Source organism: Dendropsophus ebraccatus, chromosome 3 (assembly GCF_027789765.1).
Source record: "Dendropsophus ebraccatus isolate aDenEbr1 chromosome 3, aDenEbr1.pat, whole genome shotgun sequence".
NCBI lineage: Eukaryota > Metazoa > Chordata > Amphibia > Anura > Hylidae > Dendropsophus > Dendropsophus ebraccatus.
Genome location: NC_091456.1, coordinates 103,037,012 through 103,053,200, shown reverse-complemented (window position 1 = coordinate 103,053,200; position 16,189 = coordinate 103,037,012). Strand labels below are relative to the sequence as shown.

The window sequence follows — 16,189 nt, the reverse complement described above, 5'->3', positions numbered from 1 at the left end:
CCTTGATAGATTTCTTGAGGGGTGTAGTTTCCAGAATGGGGTCACTTGTGGGGGGTTTCCAGTGTTTTGGCAGCACGAGGGCTCTGTAAATGCGACATGGCCCTTGAAATCCATTCCAGTGAGATTCAGCTTCAAAAAGCCAATTGGCACTCCTTCTCTTTGGAGGCTCGTCCTGCGCCCACTTGGCACTTTATGTCCACATGTGGGGTATTTACAAACTCGGAAGAAACTGCACTACACACTTTTTTCCTTTTATCCCTTTAAGAAAATGAAAAATTGAAAGCTAGAACAACGTTTTAGTGTAAAAAATAAATTTTTCTTTTTTCATGCCACATTGTTCTGAAAATCTGTGAAGCACCTGTGGGGTCCAAATGCTCACCGCACCCCTTGTTACATTCCTTGAGGGGTGTAGTTTTCTAAATTGTGTCCCTTTAGGGGTGTTTTTTAGGTTTTGGCACCCCAGAGCCTCTGCCAACCTGAAGTGGTACAGTCAAAAATGACCAAATAAAACGTTTAAATTCACTAGGCGCTCCTATATATCTGAGGCTTGTGGTTGCGTCAAATAGCGCATTAGGGCCACATATGGGGTATTTCTATAAACTGCAGAAACGAGGCAATCAGTATTTGGTTGCATTTCTCTGGTAATAAGTTTATAATTATGAAAAATATTGGATTACAGTAAAATCTCTGCACAGAAAATTAAAATTTTCAAATTTCTTACACACTTAGGGCCACATGTATCATCCGGCGAATGGATGATTTTCGGCGGAAAGTGCCGATTTGCGTCTTTTTTTAAGCAAAAATGGCGGATTTGCGAATAAAATATTCGCAAATCGGCACTTTCCGCCGAGTACGCCAGGGGCGGAAAGGGGGCGGAAAAGGGGCGGAGAGTGGGCGGAACGGAGGGCGCGGACTCAGAGTCCTTGCGATTTATCATCCGTCAAAATGTACGCCGAAAACCTACTCCAGTCCTCAGCTGGCGTAGGTTTTCAGCGGTGCGCAACGGCGCGCACGGGATTTATGTAGAGGCAGTCCGCCTCTACATAAATCTCCGTAGCGCCGAAGCTGCGGGGGCATTTTTACGTCCGGCGTAAAAAACGCCGGACTTAATAAATGCCTCCCTTAGCTTTTATTTCTGTGCCTTCCCTAAAGGGTTAGAAAACTTTCTGGATATGCTTTTGCAGAGTTTAGGGGGTGCAGTTTCTGAAATGGGGTGCTTTGTGGGGCTCTCTGACACACAGTCCCCTCAAATACACTTTAAACCTGAACAGTTCCCTAAAAATATCTGATTTTGAAATTTTACTGAAAATTTGGAAATTTGCTGCTAATGGTTTAAGCTTTCCATTGTCTAAAAAAAATGAAAGATTTTTTAATAAATGCTGCCAACATAAAGTAGACATGTTGCTAATGCTATTTAATATATAATTTATGTGGAATAACCATTTTCTGTATTAGCGGAAAGGTTTAAAGGTAGAAAATCGCAATTTTTCACAATTTTTACCGTTATTTTGGATTTTTTCATAAAGATTCATTATAAGTATCGACTCCAATTTACCAGAAATGTACAGTACAATATGTCACGAGAAAACAGTCTCAGAACCAGCCGGATAGGTAAAAGCATCCTGAAGTTATTAATGACTAAAGTGACACAGGTCATATTCATAAAATTTGCCTTGGTCCTTAAGGGGTTAAGAGTGACTTGGGTCCCTTTAAGAGCGACTTGGGTCCCTTTAAGAGCGACTTAGGTAACGTCCCTTTAAGACCAACATGGGTCCTGTCTCTTTAAGAGCGACTTGGGTCCCGTCCCTTTAAGAGCCACTTGGGTATCGTCTCTTTAAGAGTGACTCTGCTACTTATAATGGTAAAGATCCTTACTTGGTTACCATGACAATCTTACTCGTGTCAGTGAGACAAAATCGTTAAGGACCTTCCATCTTCTACATCTTCTATTGGCCAATAGTGGACACGTGACTGTGTGGATGTTGTGAGGCATTGACCTTAGAATTTCTATTGGCTGCTATATTTCAGCTATTTGCATATGTGCTGTGATTGGCTGCTAGCGTGTGGGTTAGAGTGTGGCCATTATTTCCAATGGGCCATTATTTTCTATGGGAAATTAGAGGTCTTTAAACATAAATTTCTTAAAAACAACAAAACCAAAAATAGATAGAACACCTGTCAGCGCCGAGGGCTTCGAAACGCAGTTTGAACAGAGTCTGTGCGCAAAGCGGTTCGCTCTGTATTAATCGCAGAAGAATGGCTGGAAGAAGAAGAAACGGAAGAATACGGATTATAATATAGTGCTTTTTCAAGCACTATAACAAGAAGCAACACAAAGCACAACTGTGAATAAGATGACTAGTTCTAACAAGAGGCAGCAATCTGATATATATAAGTGTAGTGCAAAACCACCCTATGCATTGCATTCCGTTCCCGTAACATGTAACCAGAGGACAGCTAGAGGGGTGAGCAGGGTACAGGACTTAAAGTTTCCTGTTTCCCCTATTCTTTGCCTACAGACTGCCTCCTTCACCCATCTCTTTTTCTTCAATTGCTCAGCAATGTGGGACACAAATCACAAGACCAAAAAGGCCATGACTGCTGGAAACAAGCTGAGTGCAGCACAGGCAGAAGAGGAAGGGGTGGTGTCTGTGTGATGTCACACTTTTGGGAAGGAAAAGAGTAGCATTGTAGAGGAACTACTGCAGGGGGCAACTGGCTGTTGGAGTGGGGCTCTGTCCCTGCTCTCAGCACAAATAGAGGTAACTGTCACGTGCTCCGGGCCGCCGCCGCGACTCCCCACTGCCCCATGCAGCAGCCGGTGTCCGTAGGCAGGGACCCGGCGCTGCTGTCACTTCGGCCCCGGGGGGCGCCTTACCTCTCCACGCTCCTGTCCGTCGCTGTGCCGGCCGGCGCGCGCGTCCCCGCCTCCTAGGGCGCGCGCGCGCCGGCTGTCTCAGATTTAAAGGGGCAGTGCTCTCCTAATTGGTTCATGTGCACAATCACTCCCTATAAATTCCAGCCCTGCCCCACTACAGGTGTTGGAGCCTCTACATGCTTCCCATAGCGTTTGGCCCAGCTCCCTGTTGTTCCTGATTCCTGTCCACTACCTGGTCCCTAGTCCTTGTTCCTGGTTCCTGCTTCCCCGTTACTCCATTGCTCCTGTGTTCAGCCTGTCACCTGCGGTCACGACTACAGACCTCTGCCACTACCATCTCCTGCCTACTGCTCCTGCCATGCCTCGCCTGCCATCACCAGCAACCAAGCCAGGGGTAGCGACCTGGGGGTCGCCTGCCGCAGCAAGTCCATCCCGCCTTGCGGCGGGCTCTGGTGAAAACCAGCGGCCCCTTAGACTCTGCTCCCTGGTGAGGTTAGTGCCATCGCTGGTGACGGTCCAGTGGATCCACTACTCCAGGCGCTACAGTAGGCTCCAACCATGGATCCCGGCGAGGTGCCTGATCTCCGTGACGTCGCCAGAGTGGTCGCGCAACAGGCTCAACAAATCCAGCAACAGTCGCAGCAAATCCAGCAATTGACTGCCGCCCTACAGCAGCATGCTACAGCCCAGCGCTCACCACCACCAGCAGCCACCTCGAGACTTCGACTGGCCCTCCCGACTAAATATGGAGGCGATCCCAAGTTGTGCAGGGGATTCCTGGCTCAGTGCACCATGCATATTGAACTTTTAAGTAGTCAGTTTCCCACCGAGCGCTCTAAAGTGGCTTTCATCATCAGCCTATTGGAGGGTAGAGCTCTGGCCTGGGCCACGCCGCTGTGGGACCGAGATGACCCTGTTGCTGCCAATCTCCGAACCTTCCTGGCCGAGTTTCGCTCCGTCTTTGAGGAACCTGCCCGTGCTACTTCAGCTGAGACAGCTCTCCTCAACCTCTCTCAAGGGAGCTCCTCTGTTGGTGACTATGCCATCCAGTTCCGCACCCTGGCAGCTGAATTGGACTGGAACGAGGCCGCCCTATTAGCCACCTTCAAGAAGGGCCTTTCCACTCGAGTGAAAGATGTGCTCGCTGCCCGAGACCTTCCTACCTCCTTGAACGAACTCATTCTACTGGCTACCAGAGTCGACACCAGGTTTTCCGAGAGAGAGGAGGAGGTCCGACAAGAACGGCGTCTGAGTCTGCCCCGTCGCCATCCTCGGTTGGCACCGGTATTCCAAAATCCCGTTGCTCCTATGCCCCAGTCGTCTCCAGAAGTTCCTATGCAGGTGGATCGAGCTCGCTTGACGCCTGAAGAAAGGGCCCGTCGACTAGAGCTGAATCTCTGCCTATACTGCGGTGGCGCTGATCACTTTCGGCAGAGATGTCCCCAACGTCCTCAGCGTCCGGGAAACGCTCGCACCTAGGTCCAGTGGGAGAGGTCTCCCTAGGTGTGAATGCCACCTCTCCAAGATTGACTATGCCAGTCTCCATCCAGACACCCTCAGGGCAAGTTCTCCAGACTACTGCCCTCATCGACTCTGGCGCTGCTGGCAGTTTCATTTCTGCTTCGTTGGTCCAAAGATGGCGGCTACCCGTGATACAGCTAGCCCAACCCCGGTCTATCTCTTCGATCACGGGCGAGATTCTTACTGAAGCTGTGCACTGCCAGACTGAACCCCTAGTCCTCCAGGTGTGCGCCTTACATCAGGAGAGGATCTCCTTCTACGTCTTGCGCCATTCCTCTTCCGCCATCTTGCTGGGTCTTCCTTGGCTGCAGTTACATACCCCTAAGCTGGACTGAAGAACTGGGGAGGTTCTCAGCTGGGGCCAGGACTGTCCAAGTAGGTGTCTAAGACCTCCTCAACCCAAGTGCTCTACGAGGCCACCTGCTAATGCCAAGCCTTTGTCTGGTCTACCGCATGAATACCAAGACTTTATTGATGTCTTCTCGGCCAAGGAGGCAGACTCTCTACCACCTCATCGGTCCTATGATTGCCCTATAGACCTTCTTCCTGGAACTTCTCCCCCACGTGGTCGAGTATACCCTCTCTCTGTGCCCGAGACGGAAGCCATGTCCTCCTACATCCGGGAGAACTTACAGAAGGGCTTCATCCGTAAATCCACGTCTCCCGCTGGCGCTGGATTTTTCTTTGTGCAGAAGAAGGACGGTTCCCTCCGCCCATGCATAGACTACCGGGGCTTAAATAAGGTGACTGTCAAGAACCGCTATCCTCTTCCGCTAATCCCAGAACTATTCGACCGTCTCCGTGGAGCTAGGATCTTCTCCAAGTTGGATCTCAGGGGAGCGTATAACCTGATCCGTATTCGTGAAGGAGACGAATGGAAGACCGCTTTCAACACCAGAGATGGGCACTACGAATATCTGGTCATGCCATTCGGCCTATGCAACGCCCCAGCGGTCTTCCAGGAATTCGTGAATGATTTATTCCGCAATCTCCTCTACGTCTGCGTCATTGTCTATCTTGACGACATCCTGGTCTTCTCCCACGACCAGCAGACCCACGTGTCCCATGTACGACAGGTTCTACGGAGACTACGGGCCAACCGTTTGTATGCCAAGCTGGAGAAGTGCGTTTTCCATCAGCGCAGCCTGCCGTTTCTTGGATACATTGTCTCCGACCAGGGCCTACAGATGGATCCTGCCAAGCTCTCAGCTGTTCTCCAGTGGCCTCGTCCTGAGGGACTTAGAGCTATCCAACGATTCCTTGGATTTGCCAACTACTATCGGCAATTCATCCCTCACTTCTCTACCCTGGTTGCACCCATAGTGGCTCTCACAAAGAAGAAGGCGGATCCTAGACGCTGGCCTCCCGAGGCCGAACATGCCTTCAATAGCCTAAAGTCTGCCTTTGCCTCCGCTCCTGCTCTAGTTCGCCCGGATATCTCCAAGCCGTTTTCTCTTGAAGTTGATGCTTCCTCTGTGGGCGCCGGAGCAGTCCTCTCGCAAAGGGACACATCAGGCAAGACCAGAACCTGCGGGTTCTTTTCTAAGACTTTTTCCCCTGCCGAGAGGAACTATACTATAGGAGATCGGGAACTCCTGGCTATTAAGCTGGCACTGGAGGAGTGGCGTCATCTCCTAGAGGGGGCTAAACATCCCGTTAACATCTACACGGACCACAAGAACCTCCTCTACCTCCAATCGGCTCAACGCCTCAATCCCCGGCAGGCCAGGTGGTCCCTCTTCTTCTCTCGGTTCAACTTCACCATTCATTTCCGTCCAGCCGAGAAGAATATCAAGGCCGATGCGTTATCCCGAGCATCCGATGTTATGGGGCAAGAGGAATCTCCTCGACACATAATACCTCCCGATCGCCTAGTACCAGTTGCCACTTCTACTCTGCAGCAGTTGCCTCCCGGTAAGACTTATGTGCGCCCCGCACTCCGTAAACGCATCTTGAAATGGGGTCATTCCTCTATGGTGGCTGGGCATCCGGGAGTTCTAAAGACCGGGCAACTGATCTCCCGCCACTACTGGTGGCCTAGCCTACTCCAGGATGTCAAAGACTTTGTGGCGTCCTGTCCCATCTGTGCCAGAAACAAGTCCTCTCATCAAAGACCTGCCGGCCTACTTCAGCCCTTTCCAGTTCCAGACCGCCCCTGGTGTCATATAGGCATGGACTTTGTCACAGACTTACCTCCATCTGCGGGTAACACAGTCATCTGGGCTGTCACGGACCGCTTCTCCAAGATGTCCCACTTCGTGGCTCTTCCTGGATTACCATCAGCCCCTCGCCTGGCCCAGCTGTTCTTTCAGCATATCTTCCGCCTCCATGGTCTTCCTCTTCATATAGTCTCTGACAGAGGCTCACAATTTGTTTCCAGATTCTGGCGTGCTCTCTGCTCTCAACTCCAAGTGAAGCTGGACTTCTCTTCGGCCTATCATCCCCAGACCAATGGGCAAGTGGAGAGGGTCAATCAGGTCCTTGGCAATTATCTTCGACATTTCGTCTCCGCTCGCCAGGACAACTGGTCCAGTCTGCTTCCTTGGGCAGAGTTTTCCTACAATCATCTGGACTCGAGCTCCACAGGCAAGTCACCCTTCTATGTGGTCTATGGACGTCACCCTCGTCCTCCTCTGCCTCTCTCTCCATCCTCTGAGGTCCCAGCCGTGGAGGAGTTGTTATCTGACCTGCAGTCAATCTGGGAACAGACTCGACAATCTCTGCTCAAGGCATCTGTCCGCATGAAGGACCAGGCGGATAAGAGAAGAAGACCCGCCATGAATTTTCTCCCTGGTGACAAAGTCTGGCTCTCGGCCAAATATGTCCGACTCAAGATTCCCAGCTACAAGTTGGGTCCTCGATTCCTCGGTCCTTTCTCGGTGCTAAAACGCCTCAACCCTGTCACCTACAAACTCCGCCTACCCCCTACGATGCGGATTCCAAACGCCTTCCATGTCTCCCTCTTAAAGCCAGTGGTCCTCAACCGGTTCTCCGATAAGGCTTCGCTCTCTGCTCCACAAGCCGTCTCTGACGACGTCTACATTGTCAAAGACATTCTGGCTATGAAAACTGTCAGAGGGAGACGATCCTTCCTAGTGGACTGGAAAGGATTTGGTCCTGAGGAGAGGTCCTGGGAACCCGAGGCTAACATCCTGGACCAAGACCTCATCAAGAGGTTCCTACAGGCCAGAAAGAGGGGGAGGCCAAAGGGGGGGGGTACTGTCACGGCCGCGGCGGCGTCCCGTGCTCCGGGCCGCCGCCGCGACTCCCCACTGCCCCATGCAGCAGCCGGTGTCCGTAGGCAGGGACCCGGCGCTGCTGTCACTTCGGCCCCGGGGGGGCGCCTTACCTCTCCACGCTCCTGTCCGTCGCTGTGCCGGCCGGCGCGCGCGTCCCTGCCCCCTAGGGCGCGCGCGCGCCGGCTGTCTCAGATTTAAAGGGGCAGTGCTCTCCTAATTGGTCCATGTGCACAATCACTCCCTATAAATTCCAGCCCTGCCCCACTACAGGTGTTGGAGCCTCTACATGCTTCCCATAGCGTTTGGCCCAGCTCCCTGTTGTTCCTGATTCCTGTCCACTACCTGGTCCCTAATTAATTGATTAATTCACATGGGATTGCCTACACGAGAGGGGTTTAACTAACTGGATTGCCTACATGGGTTAGGGGTTAACTTGCAGAGGGTTAACTTACTAGGGGAGATAACTATAGGAGGAGTGGACTACCAGGAGAAACAACTGTATGGAGGGAGGAGACTAACTACAAGAGGAGATGGCCACAGAAAGGGCTAACTACCATGGGAGATGACTACATGGATGGGGGTAAGTACCAGGGCATGATTAGCTACAGTGAAGTGCCTAGATATGTTATACTACATACTAGTGAGTGGGCTTTCTACTGGGGAGGGTGTACCTTACAGGGGGATGTCTACCTATCAGGGACAGTACCTATAGGGGAAATAGCTACATGAGGATACTACCTACTAGGGGGGCTACCTGTACAGGGAGGCCTAGCTACATATGTACAACTACTATATGTACTATATACTATGCCTAACTACTATATGTATGGGGGGCAAAGAGGATTTGGCTACTATATGAGGGACACAATGATTTAACTACTATATGGATACAGTGGGGACTTAATATTATAAGAGGGAACAGATGGAGCAAATAGATGTGGAGGATAATGATGATGTGGAGGATGATGATGTGGAGAACGAGTGAGGAGCCATATGGAAGATCCTAAGGGGACAACTTATGACCGAGAGAAGTCCTCATGATGGCCTGGGCCAAATGGAGAGGAAAAAGAAAAGTGAGCCCCATTTAAAAGTTTGCTATGGGGCTCAACCATTTCTAGTTACGCCCCTGCTGTAGATGTAGCTGTACTGTAAATTCTGTATTATCACTATGTGGAGGTAAAATTGGTCTGTGTGTTGTGGTTCTCTTCAATAGCAGTTTGGGGGCATTTTTCAATCATTAGGCAGTGGATATTAGTGATGTCACGATACCAGAATTTTGAGTTTGATACCAGTATATTAAGTCAATACTTAATAAAGAACTGAAAAAACCCCAATAGAAATATAATCCCCCCCCCCCCATTTTTAATCCCTTTTTAAAAATTTTTCTAGGATGTGATTTCACTAAAAATCAACAAATTTGGACTTACCGTGCAAGATCAGGAATGTGATCATTTTATAGTTTGAACAATAACACTTCATATATCAGAGTATGCTGAAGGTAGTAGTTATGCACTGTTTCAGCTGTTGGGGTATGCTGGGGCAGTTGATAGATAGAAGGGAGGGAGGCTTACAGCAGGGGCAGTGGATCCTGAACGCTTCACAGGGAGGCTGAGAAGCAGGGAGGAGGTACACAGCCGGGCAGAGGTCACAGGTCACGACACTGCCCTGGAAGCACGGCCTGTGCTACAGATATCGCTGTAGCTGCCACACACAGCCGACTGATTTATGTCGTGATGAACTGTCTGGCACACAGTTCAGCAGGCTGTCGGGAGGCTGCAGCGTTCTCCTCACACCCTGCTTTCCGGTCAGTGTGGTGACATGTTATTCCCATCCGATAGATTCCTCAAAGTCCCGGCCTGCCTCCCCACCTCACAGCCGTGCTGCATCCTCTCAGGTGTAGTGGTCACATCTCCTCTCCCGCTCTATGTCCATCCTTCTCCTGCGATCTCCTCTCCTCTCCCAGCCGCCCCGCTCTGCCTCTGCTCTCTCCACATTCTCTGCAGTATACTCTAAGTTAAGCTGCACAAAAGCGCGGCTTAACATAAAGTATCAACTACCAGGGAATCCTGGTATTGAACCGATATTTTGCCCCAAGAATCAATATTAGAATAGATTTTTCCGGGCATCATGCATCCCTAGTGGATATATGTGGTCACGATGTTGCAGTATTGTTCATGCCTTGGATAGTATATTGGTGATAATAAAAATGGTATATTAGGGTTCATGTAGTAACAGTATGGTGATGTTAGGACTCGGGCCGTGCGTTCGGCTCGGCGTCCAATTCAGCCATAATTCTTTTTATGTTTTTTCACATACTCTGCTCTGCTGTTCTGTGTTGTAGCAGAGGCCAGGGTTTCACTCCCCTGGCTGGTCAGCATAGGTGTTTTGAGTGTTCACTGATTATTGACTGACAGCTGACTTACCAGTTAGCTGTCTGTATCTAGACAGGACCTGGAGCCTCAGCCCCAATCAAGTCTGGGTCTGGGACTCCAGGCTTCATAAATATCAGCCCTGTGGTCTCATTTCTTGCCTGCGATAGAACCTGGTTCCTCCTGTGTGTCTTGACCTAGCATTACTCTGACTTTGTACTTCTGATACCTGACCTTTTGGCTTGGACCTCGACTATTCTTTGGATCACGATTTTGTACCTATATTGACCGTCTGTTACCGACTCGGACCTCTGACTTTCCCTTGCTTGTTTGTTAGTCTTGTCTCTGTTTTTCGTGTATTCACTTTGCCAGGTTAGGGAACGCCACCCAGTTGTCCGCAGCTACTTAGGGCTGTTGTGGCAAGTAGGTAGGGCCAGCTTGGGTGGGTGCCAGTTCTAGGGCTACACTCGTCTTGTTTTCCCAGACTGCCTACCTGACAGGTGATGATATTTAGTTACTTAATGGTGGCAATAGTTGCTTATTATTTGGCCTGTATATCACGTTGGCTTTACCAGAGTTGGTGTGTTTAAAGGGGTATTCCCCCAAAAATTATTTTTGCATTAATATGTTACCCACCTACAGCTTTTCATCTTTCCAATATAAAGTTATTATGGATTCTGCACAGTTTTGCTGTTATCTGGATGCATTCACCCCCACCGAACGCATAGAATCATCAACTCTCAGTCCAACCCGTGACCGCTCCAAAAAAAACCCTAGTATCGGACCTTCCTGTCATTTGTTTACTTCTGCAATTACTTTGCTATCAACTGTGTTCTTGATCATACAGACACCAGAGCTGTGTCCACATAGTACACAACCTATACAAACCACTTAATGTAACAACATCCTAAATGAATAAATGATAAAGATCCAAAACCAAACCTAATTTCATATGCTGAACAATAATCACATTATCATAATAAATAAATGTATATGCAATCTATACAGTAGATCTGATATGTTAAAAGCTTCCTATGTCCACATAAATCCAGATGCATGAAGTTACACTGAATTGTGACTAAATGAACTTGTAATGAGACATTATTCTGTCTTTACTGTGCTTGATCTGACATCTGAAGATGGTAATTGTCTTCCAGTTGACTAATGAAGACTTTGTTTGTAATTACTTGTGATTTTTCCTTATTTGTCTGTATTCCTAAATATTCTGTACTACTTCTGCATAAATTTATTACTGAAGTATTGAAGTGGACAATGACAGCTTCATGCTCCTGATTGGAGATTGTTGTTCTTCATTAGTGGCTTATTCATATCCATTGCCTGGGCAATGCCCCCACATTTCCCTCTTCCAAGCTTCAATATATAGCTTGAGGAGCTCTTGAAATCCACTTAAGTACATCAAAATGTTTTGAAAAACAGGAAAGGATTATAGCATGTGGGGCTGGGGATACATCAATTAATGAAAACTTTAAACAACACAATTAGGGACATTCATTTGACCCAGCATAGTCTGTAGCATAAATCCACAGCAAACACAGTACATTTAAATGTTTCCTTAACCCTTTGAGGACCAGGCCCAAAATGACCCAGTGGACCGCGCAAATTTTGATCTTAGTGTTTTCGTTTTTCCCTCCTCCCCTTCTAAGAGCTCCAGCACTCTCAGTTTTCTATCTACAAGGCCATGTAAGGGCTTATTTGTTACAGGAATAGTTGTACTGTGTAATGGCGTCATTCATTTTACCATAACATGTATGATGGAATTCCAAATATATTATTTATGAAGATATAAATAGGTGAAATCGTAAGAAAGAATGCAATATGGTAACGTTTGGGGGGTTCCTGTGTCTACGTAATGCACTATATGGTAACAGCGACATGATACCATTATGCTATAGGTCAGTCCGAACACAACCATATGCAGGTTACACAGATTCTCTAATGTTATATATATATTTTTTTATGAAATCCTTTTTTTTGGCAATTAAATATTAATAAAATGGGCCTATTGTGACGCTTATAACGGTTTTATTTTTTCACCTATGGGGCTGTATGGGGTGTCATTTTTTCCGCCATGATCTCTAGTTTTTATTAATACCATATTTGTGAAGATCGGACGTTTTGATCACTTTTTATTGATTTTTTTTAATATATAATGTAACATAAAATCGGTAATCTGCGCACTTTTTCCCCTCTTTTCGTGTACGCCGTTCACCGTTCGCAATGACGCTTGTTATATTTTAATAGATCGGACAATTACGCACGCTACGGTATATTATATGTTTATTTATTTATTTATTTTTATATGTTTTATTTATATAATGGGAAAGGGGGGTGATTTAGACTTTTATTGGGGGAGGGGTTTTGGGGTAGTGTGTTAGTGTTTTTAACTTTTTTTTTTTACACTTTTGAAGTCCCTTTGGGGGACTTGTACATACATTAGTTTGATTTCTACACTGATGAATGCTATGCCATAGGCATAGCATTGATCAGTGTTATCGGCGCTCTGCTCATTGAGCCTGCCTGTGCAGGCTCAGTGTAGCAGATCGCCGATCGGACCGCATGGAGGCAGGTAAGAGACCTCCAGCAGTCCGTTTCAACGATCGGGACCCCCGCAGTCACACTGCGGGGGTCCCGATCGGTAAGTGACAGGGGACTCCCCCTGTCACTTACACTTAAACGCTGCGGTCGCGCCGCGATCGCGGCGTTTAAGGGGTTAATGACACGCGGCAGCGCGATCGCTGCAGCGTGTCATTACCGGTGAGGTCCCGGCTGCTGATTGCAGCCGGCCCCCACCTCCTATGAAGCGCGCTCCGCTCCGGAGCGCGCTTCATAGCGGGAATACCACCCATGACGTAAGGTTACGTCATGGGTCGTCTGGGGACAGACTTCCATGACGTAACCCTACGTCCAGGGTCGTCTAGGGGTTAAGGCTATGTTCACACAACGTCAAAAATAGATAAAAGGCAGACACTTTTGCAATTTAAAATAACGTCCGTTTTTGCCGAGATTTAACTGACTGCAATGGCAATGCATTGAACTCAATGAAAAGACGTACGTCCAATGCACACAATATATTGAATAACGGACCTTTTTACCGCGGACGTCAAAATAATGAACATGATGATTTTTTTCGGACGTCTTTTGCAAATAGCGGATGTTTTTTTAATTAGTTCTTCACACACAGTTCTTCTTTTTTTACCGTTCTCAGTTTTTACTATTAAATTCAATGAAATGTTACCTATCCAGATTCCTAGGCTTACAGCTGCAGCCACACGTGGAGTCCTTTGACGCAAAGAACGTAATGGGAACACAGTCACGTACCAACGATCCACACTCATAGCTGTTAGGGTCACACATGTAGCTTGTACCGACACCTAAGAAAATAAAAAGCCATATATGAGAGTGACAAAATAGGACAATTTTATCCCTCTTCACTTTTAAAGTAGGAAGTATGTACTTTCTAAGTGGTCTTGTCAGTGCAGTCCTAGTAAGTGTTTCAGGTAGATTCATTTTGTAACTAAAATGACATAGTAAAGCCAGCTGGAAACAAGTGTGTAATAATGCATTTCAGTAGAAGTTCATGGCAGAAGGTCAGTTTTATTATAATGGTAAAGGAATTCACACCGTATTCTGCACATCTATACATTTATATCTCTCACAACTAAGAGGTAGTTACTGTTGGATCAGGTCTAAACTATCCCTTGTGAACTGATCTTTTCATCCCTTGTATGACTTAATTTGTACAGTAAATATTTTATTATATTTAAAAACATTTAAGGGCACATTTATCACAGTCCACTCCTAGTGCAAACTTGAAGAAAAAAAACAAAAGAAATTTCATTAGGGCTCGTTCACACAGAGCAAAAGCAGCTGAATTTCTGCGCTGAAATTTCAGCCGTTAAAATAGGTGCAGAGCTAATTTCCATTGAATGGAAATTCTGCTCTGCAGTTCACACGGTGGAATTTCCGCACTGAACTAATCCGCTTTCCGCCAGAAGAATGAACATGTTCATTCTTCCGCTAGCGGAAGCCTATACAAACCAATGGGGCTCATATTTTCTGTTTCAGCGCGGAATACGCGTGGAATACAAGCGTAATACAAGCGGAAATTACGCGCTGAATCAGTGCGGAAATGGGGAAAAAAGGGGGGGAGGAGGATTCTAGTATATATTCTGGTATAGTCTAGTTTACTCGCCAAATACTCGCTGAATTTCAGCACTGAATGCATGCGGATTCAGCGTGGATTCCTTGAGTATTCCGCGCTGAATTTGTCAAGAGCTGATTACGAGCTGAACACTTTCCTAGCGGAATACGCAGGGATTCTGCTTATATTCTGCTTATATTCTGCTCGAAATTCAGCGTCAGTTGATTTCAGGCAGAAATATTTCCTCGTGTAATCCGCCCCTTTTGCTCTGTGTGAACGTAGCCTTACAGTTAAAATAGGGCACAGCTGTACTGCTCATGTAAACTGAGGCTAATATGTCAGTGCTAGTTGCACACAGCACGAGGCTTGAAATAAGTACGTTTTCGGGGTACACCTGGCAAGCAGCCAGGCTATACAGATACATTTCCAAAGTGTGTTAGAGGGTGGATTATAATGCTATTATTATTATTATAATATTATTATACATTTCCAAAGTGTGTTAGGGGGTGGATTAGGGGGAATTAATAGTGTTACAATTTTTTTTTAGGCGATTGGTTCCCTTTATATTAAGCCTTTATATAAAAGTGCCACTGTCGTTGTAACTTTTGAAACCTAAATCAACAGTAGATGTGAAATAAAGCAAGTTTGCAATTTACATTATTTCTTTTAGTAACCATGCTGAAAACAAAGCTATACTTACTTGTATCTAGGTTCAGTCTCCGGAAGAGAGCTTTTTAGTCTTGTGCTGGTTGAAAAAAAAAAAGAGACTAAACACAGGAAGTCCCGGCCAGTACAGAGTGTCACAGCTCAAATAGTCAATCAAATGACTGCCTTCTCTGTGAGTGTGCAGATAACCAAGGCTTCCTACATTTTTTCTCCATTGTTTTTATTTCTATTGTTTCTTGATTTTCTTTATCTTCAAGCATTTAAAATCAGTTACCAGTTTTTTGGAACATGCTACTGGCTGGAGCGTGCCCATAACCAGGATTCTGCTCCTTGAGCCTCTTAATTGGCTCCCCTGCAATATAACATATGGACTTTAACACATGTAAACTGAGATCCTCATGATACACACTGCTGCCACGGACCATCTCCTGCCAAGTCTGAACTGCCGCTAGTGCTTCAAGATATCCAGGTGTTGTCGCTTTGTCGTTTTTTTGTTTTTTTTTGTTTGTTTTTTTTTACGCTGGAGTGAGTTGCTGTGTGTTGTTTTGCAGGTGACAGGTTGGTGGATTAGCAGCAGCTCCTACTGTATTTCTGTGTTCATTGTATGTGAAATCATTGGTTCTTATTCATAGAGAGTTGCACCTGGGATTACACTATTCCTATGCTCTAGTGTTTTTTCCTTTACTGGTAAGAATACACCACTTCTGCGGGGCGTACAGCAGCTGATAAGTATGGGAAAACTTAAGATTTTTTTAATAGAAGTAAATTACAAATATATAAAACTTTCTGAAACCAGTTGATTTGAAAGGAAAAGATTTTCGCTGGACAGCCCCTTTAAGTTATAGAGGGAGATTTATGAAAGGGTGTAAATATACACCTGGTGTAAACTGCCCACAGCAACCAATCACAGCTCCTCTTTTTTTTACCAGAGCTAAAATCTGAGCTATGATTGGCTACTGTGGGCAGTTTACACCAGGAGTATATTTACACCCTTTCATAAATCTCCCCCATAGACTTTATGCACAAAGCTGCATTATGGCTTTGTGTTTAAATGGGCTGTAAAAGGGAAAAGGGTTAAACATTGAGGTATGCAGCCTTTCTGTATCTTTGTATGCCTCTAATTCAGTGGCAGATTAAATGTACCCTGGGCCCCGGGCTGTCCACCCAACCTGCCCCCCCCGGGCAATCCGCCCACATTATACTCCGCTACTGCCCCCCCCCCCCCCCCCCGCTGTCCCCAATAAACACTGCCTGCCTCCCCTCCCTGCTGGCCCCAATAAACATAATGTTTGGTCCCTTGCTGCTCCCAGTAAGAATTGTCCACCCCACCTCCACTGCCCCCAATAAACATATT

At 46.8% G+C, this 16,189-nt stretch overlaps 1 protein-coding gene across 1 annotated transcript in view; it reads right to left on the bottom strand.

Moving 5' to 3' along the window:
* KISS1R (KISS1 receptor) overlaps nt 1-16,189 on the bottom strand; it is a 79,182-nt gene that overhangs the window by 26,967 nt on the left and 36,026 nt on the right. The window contains exon 3 of the mRNA XM_069964462.1: nt 13,264-13,399. Coding sequence (XP_069820563.1) covers nt 13,264-13,399 — 136 coding nt within the window. The remainder of the gene's footprint in view (nt 1-13,263; nt 13,400-16,189) is intronic.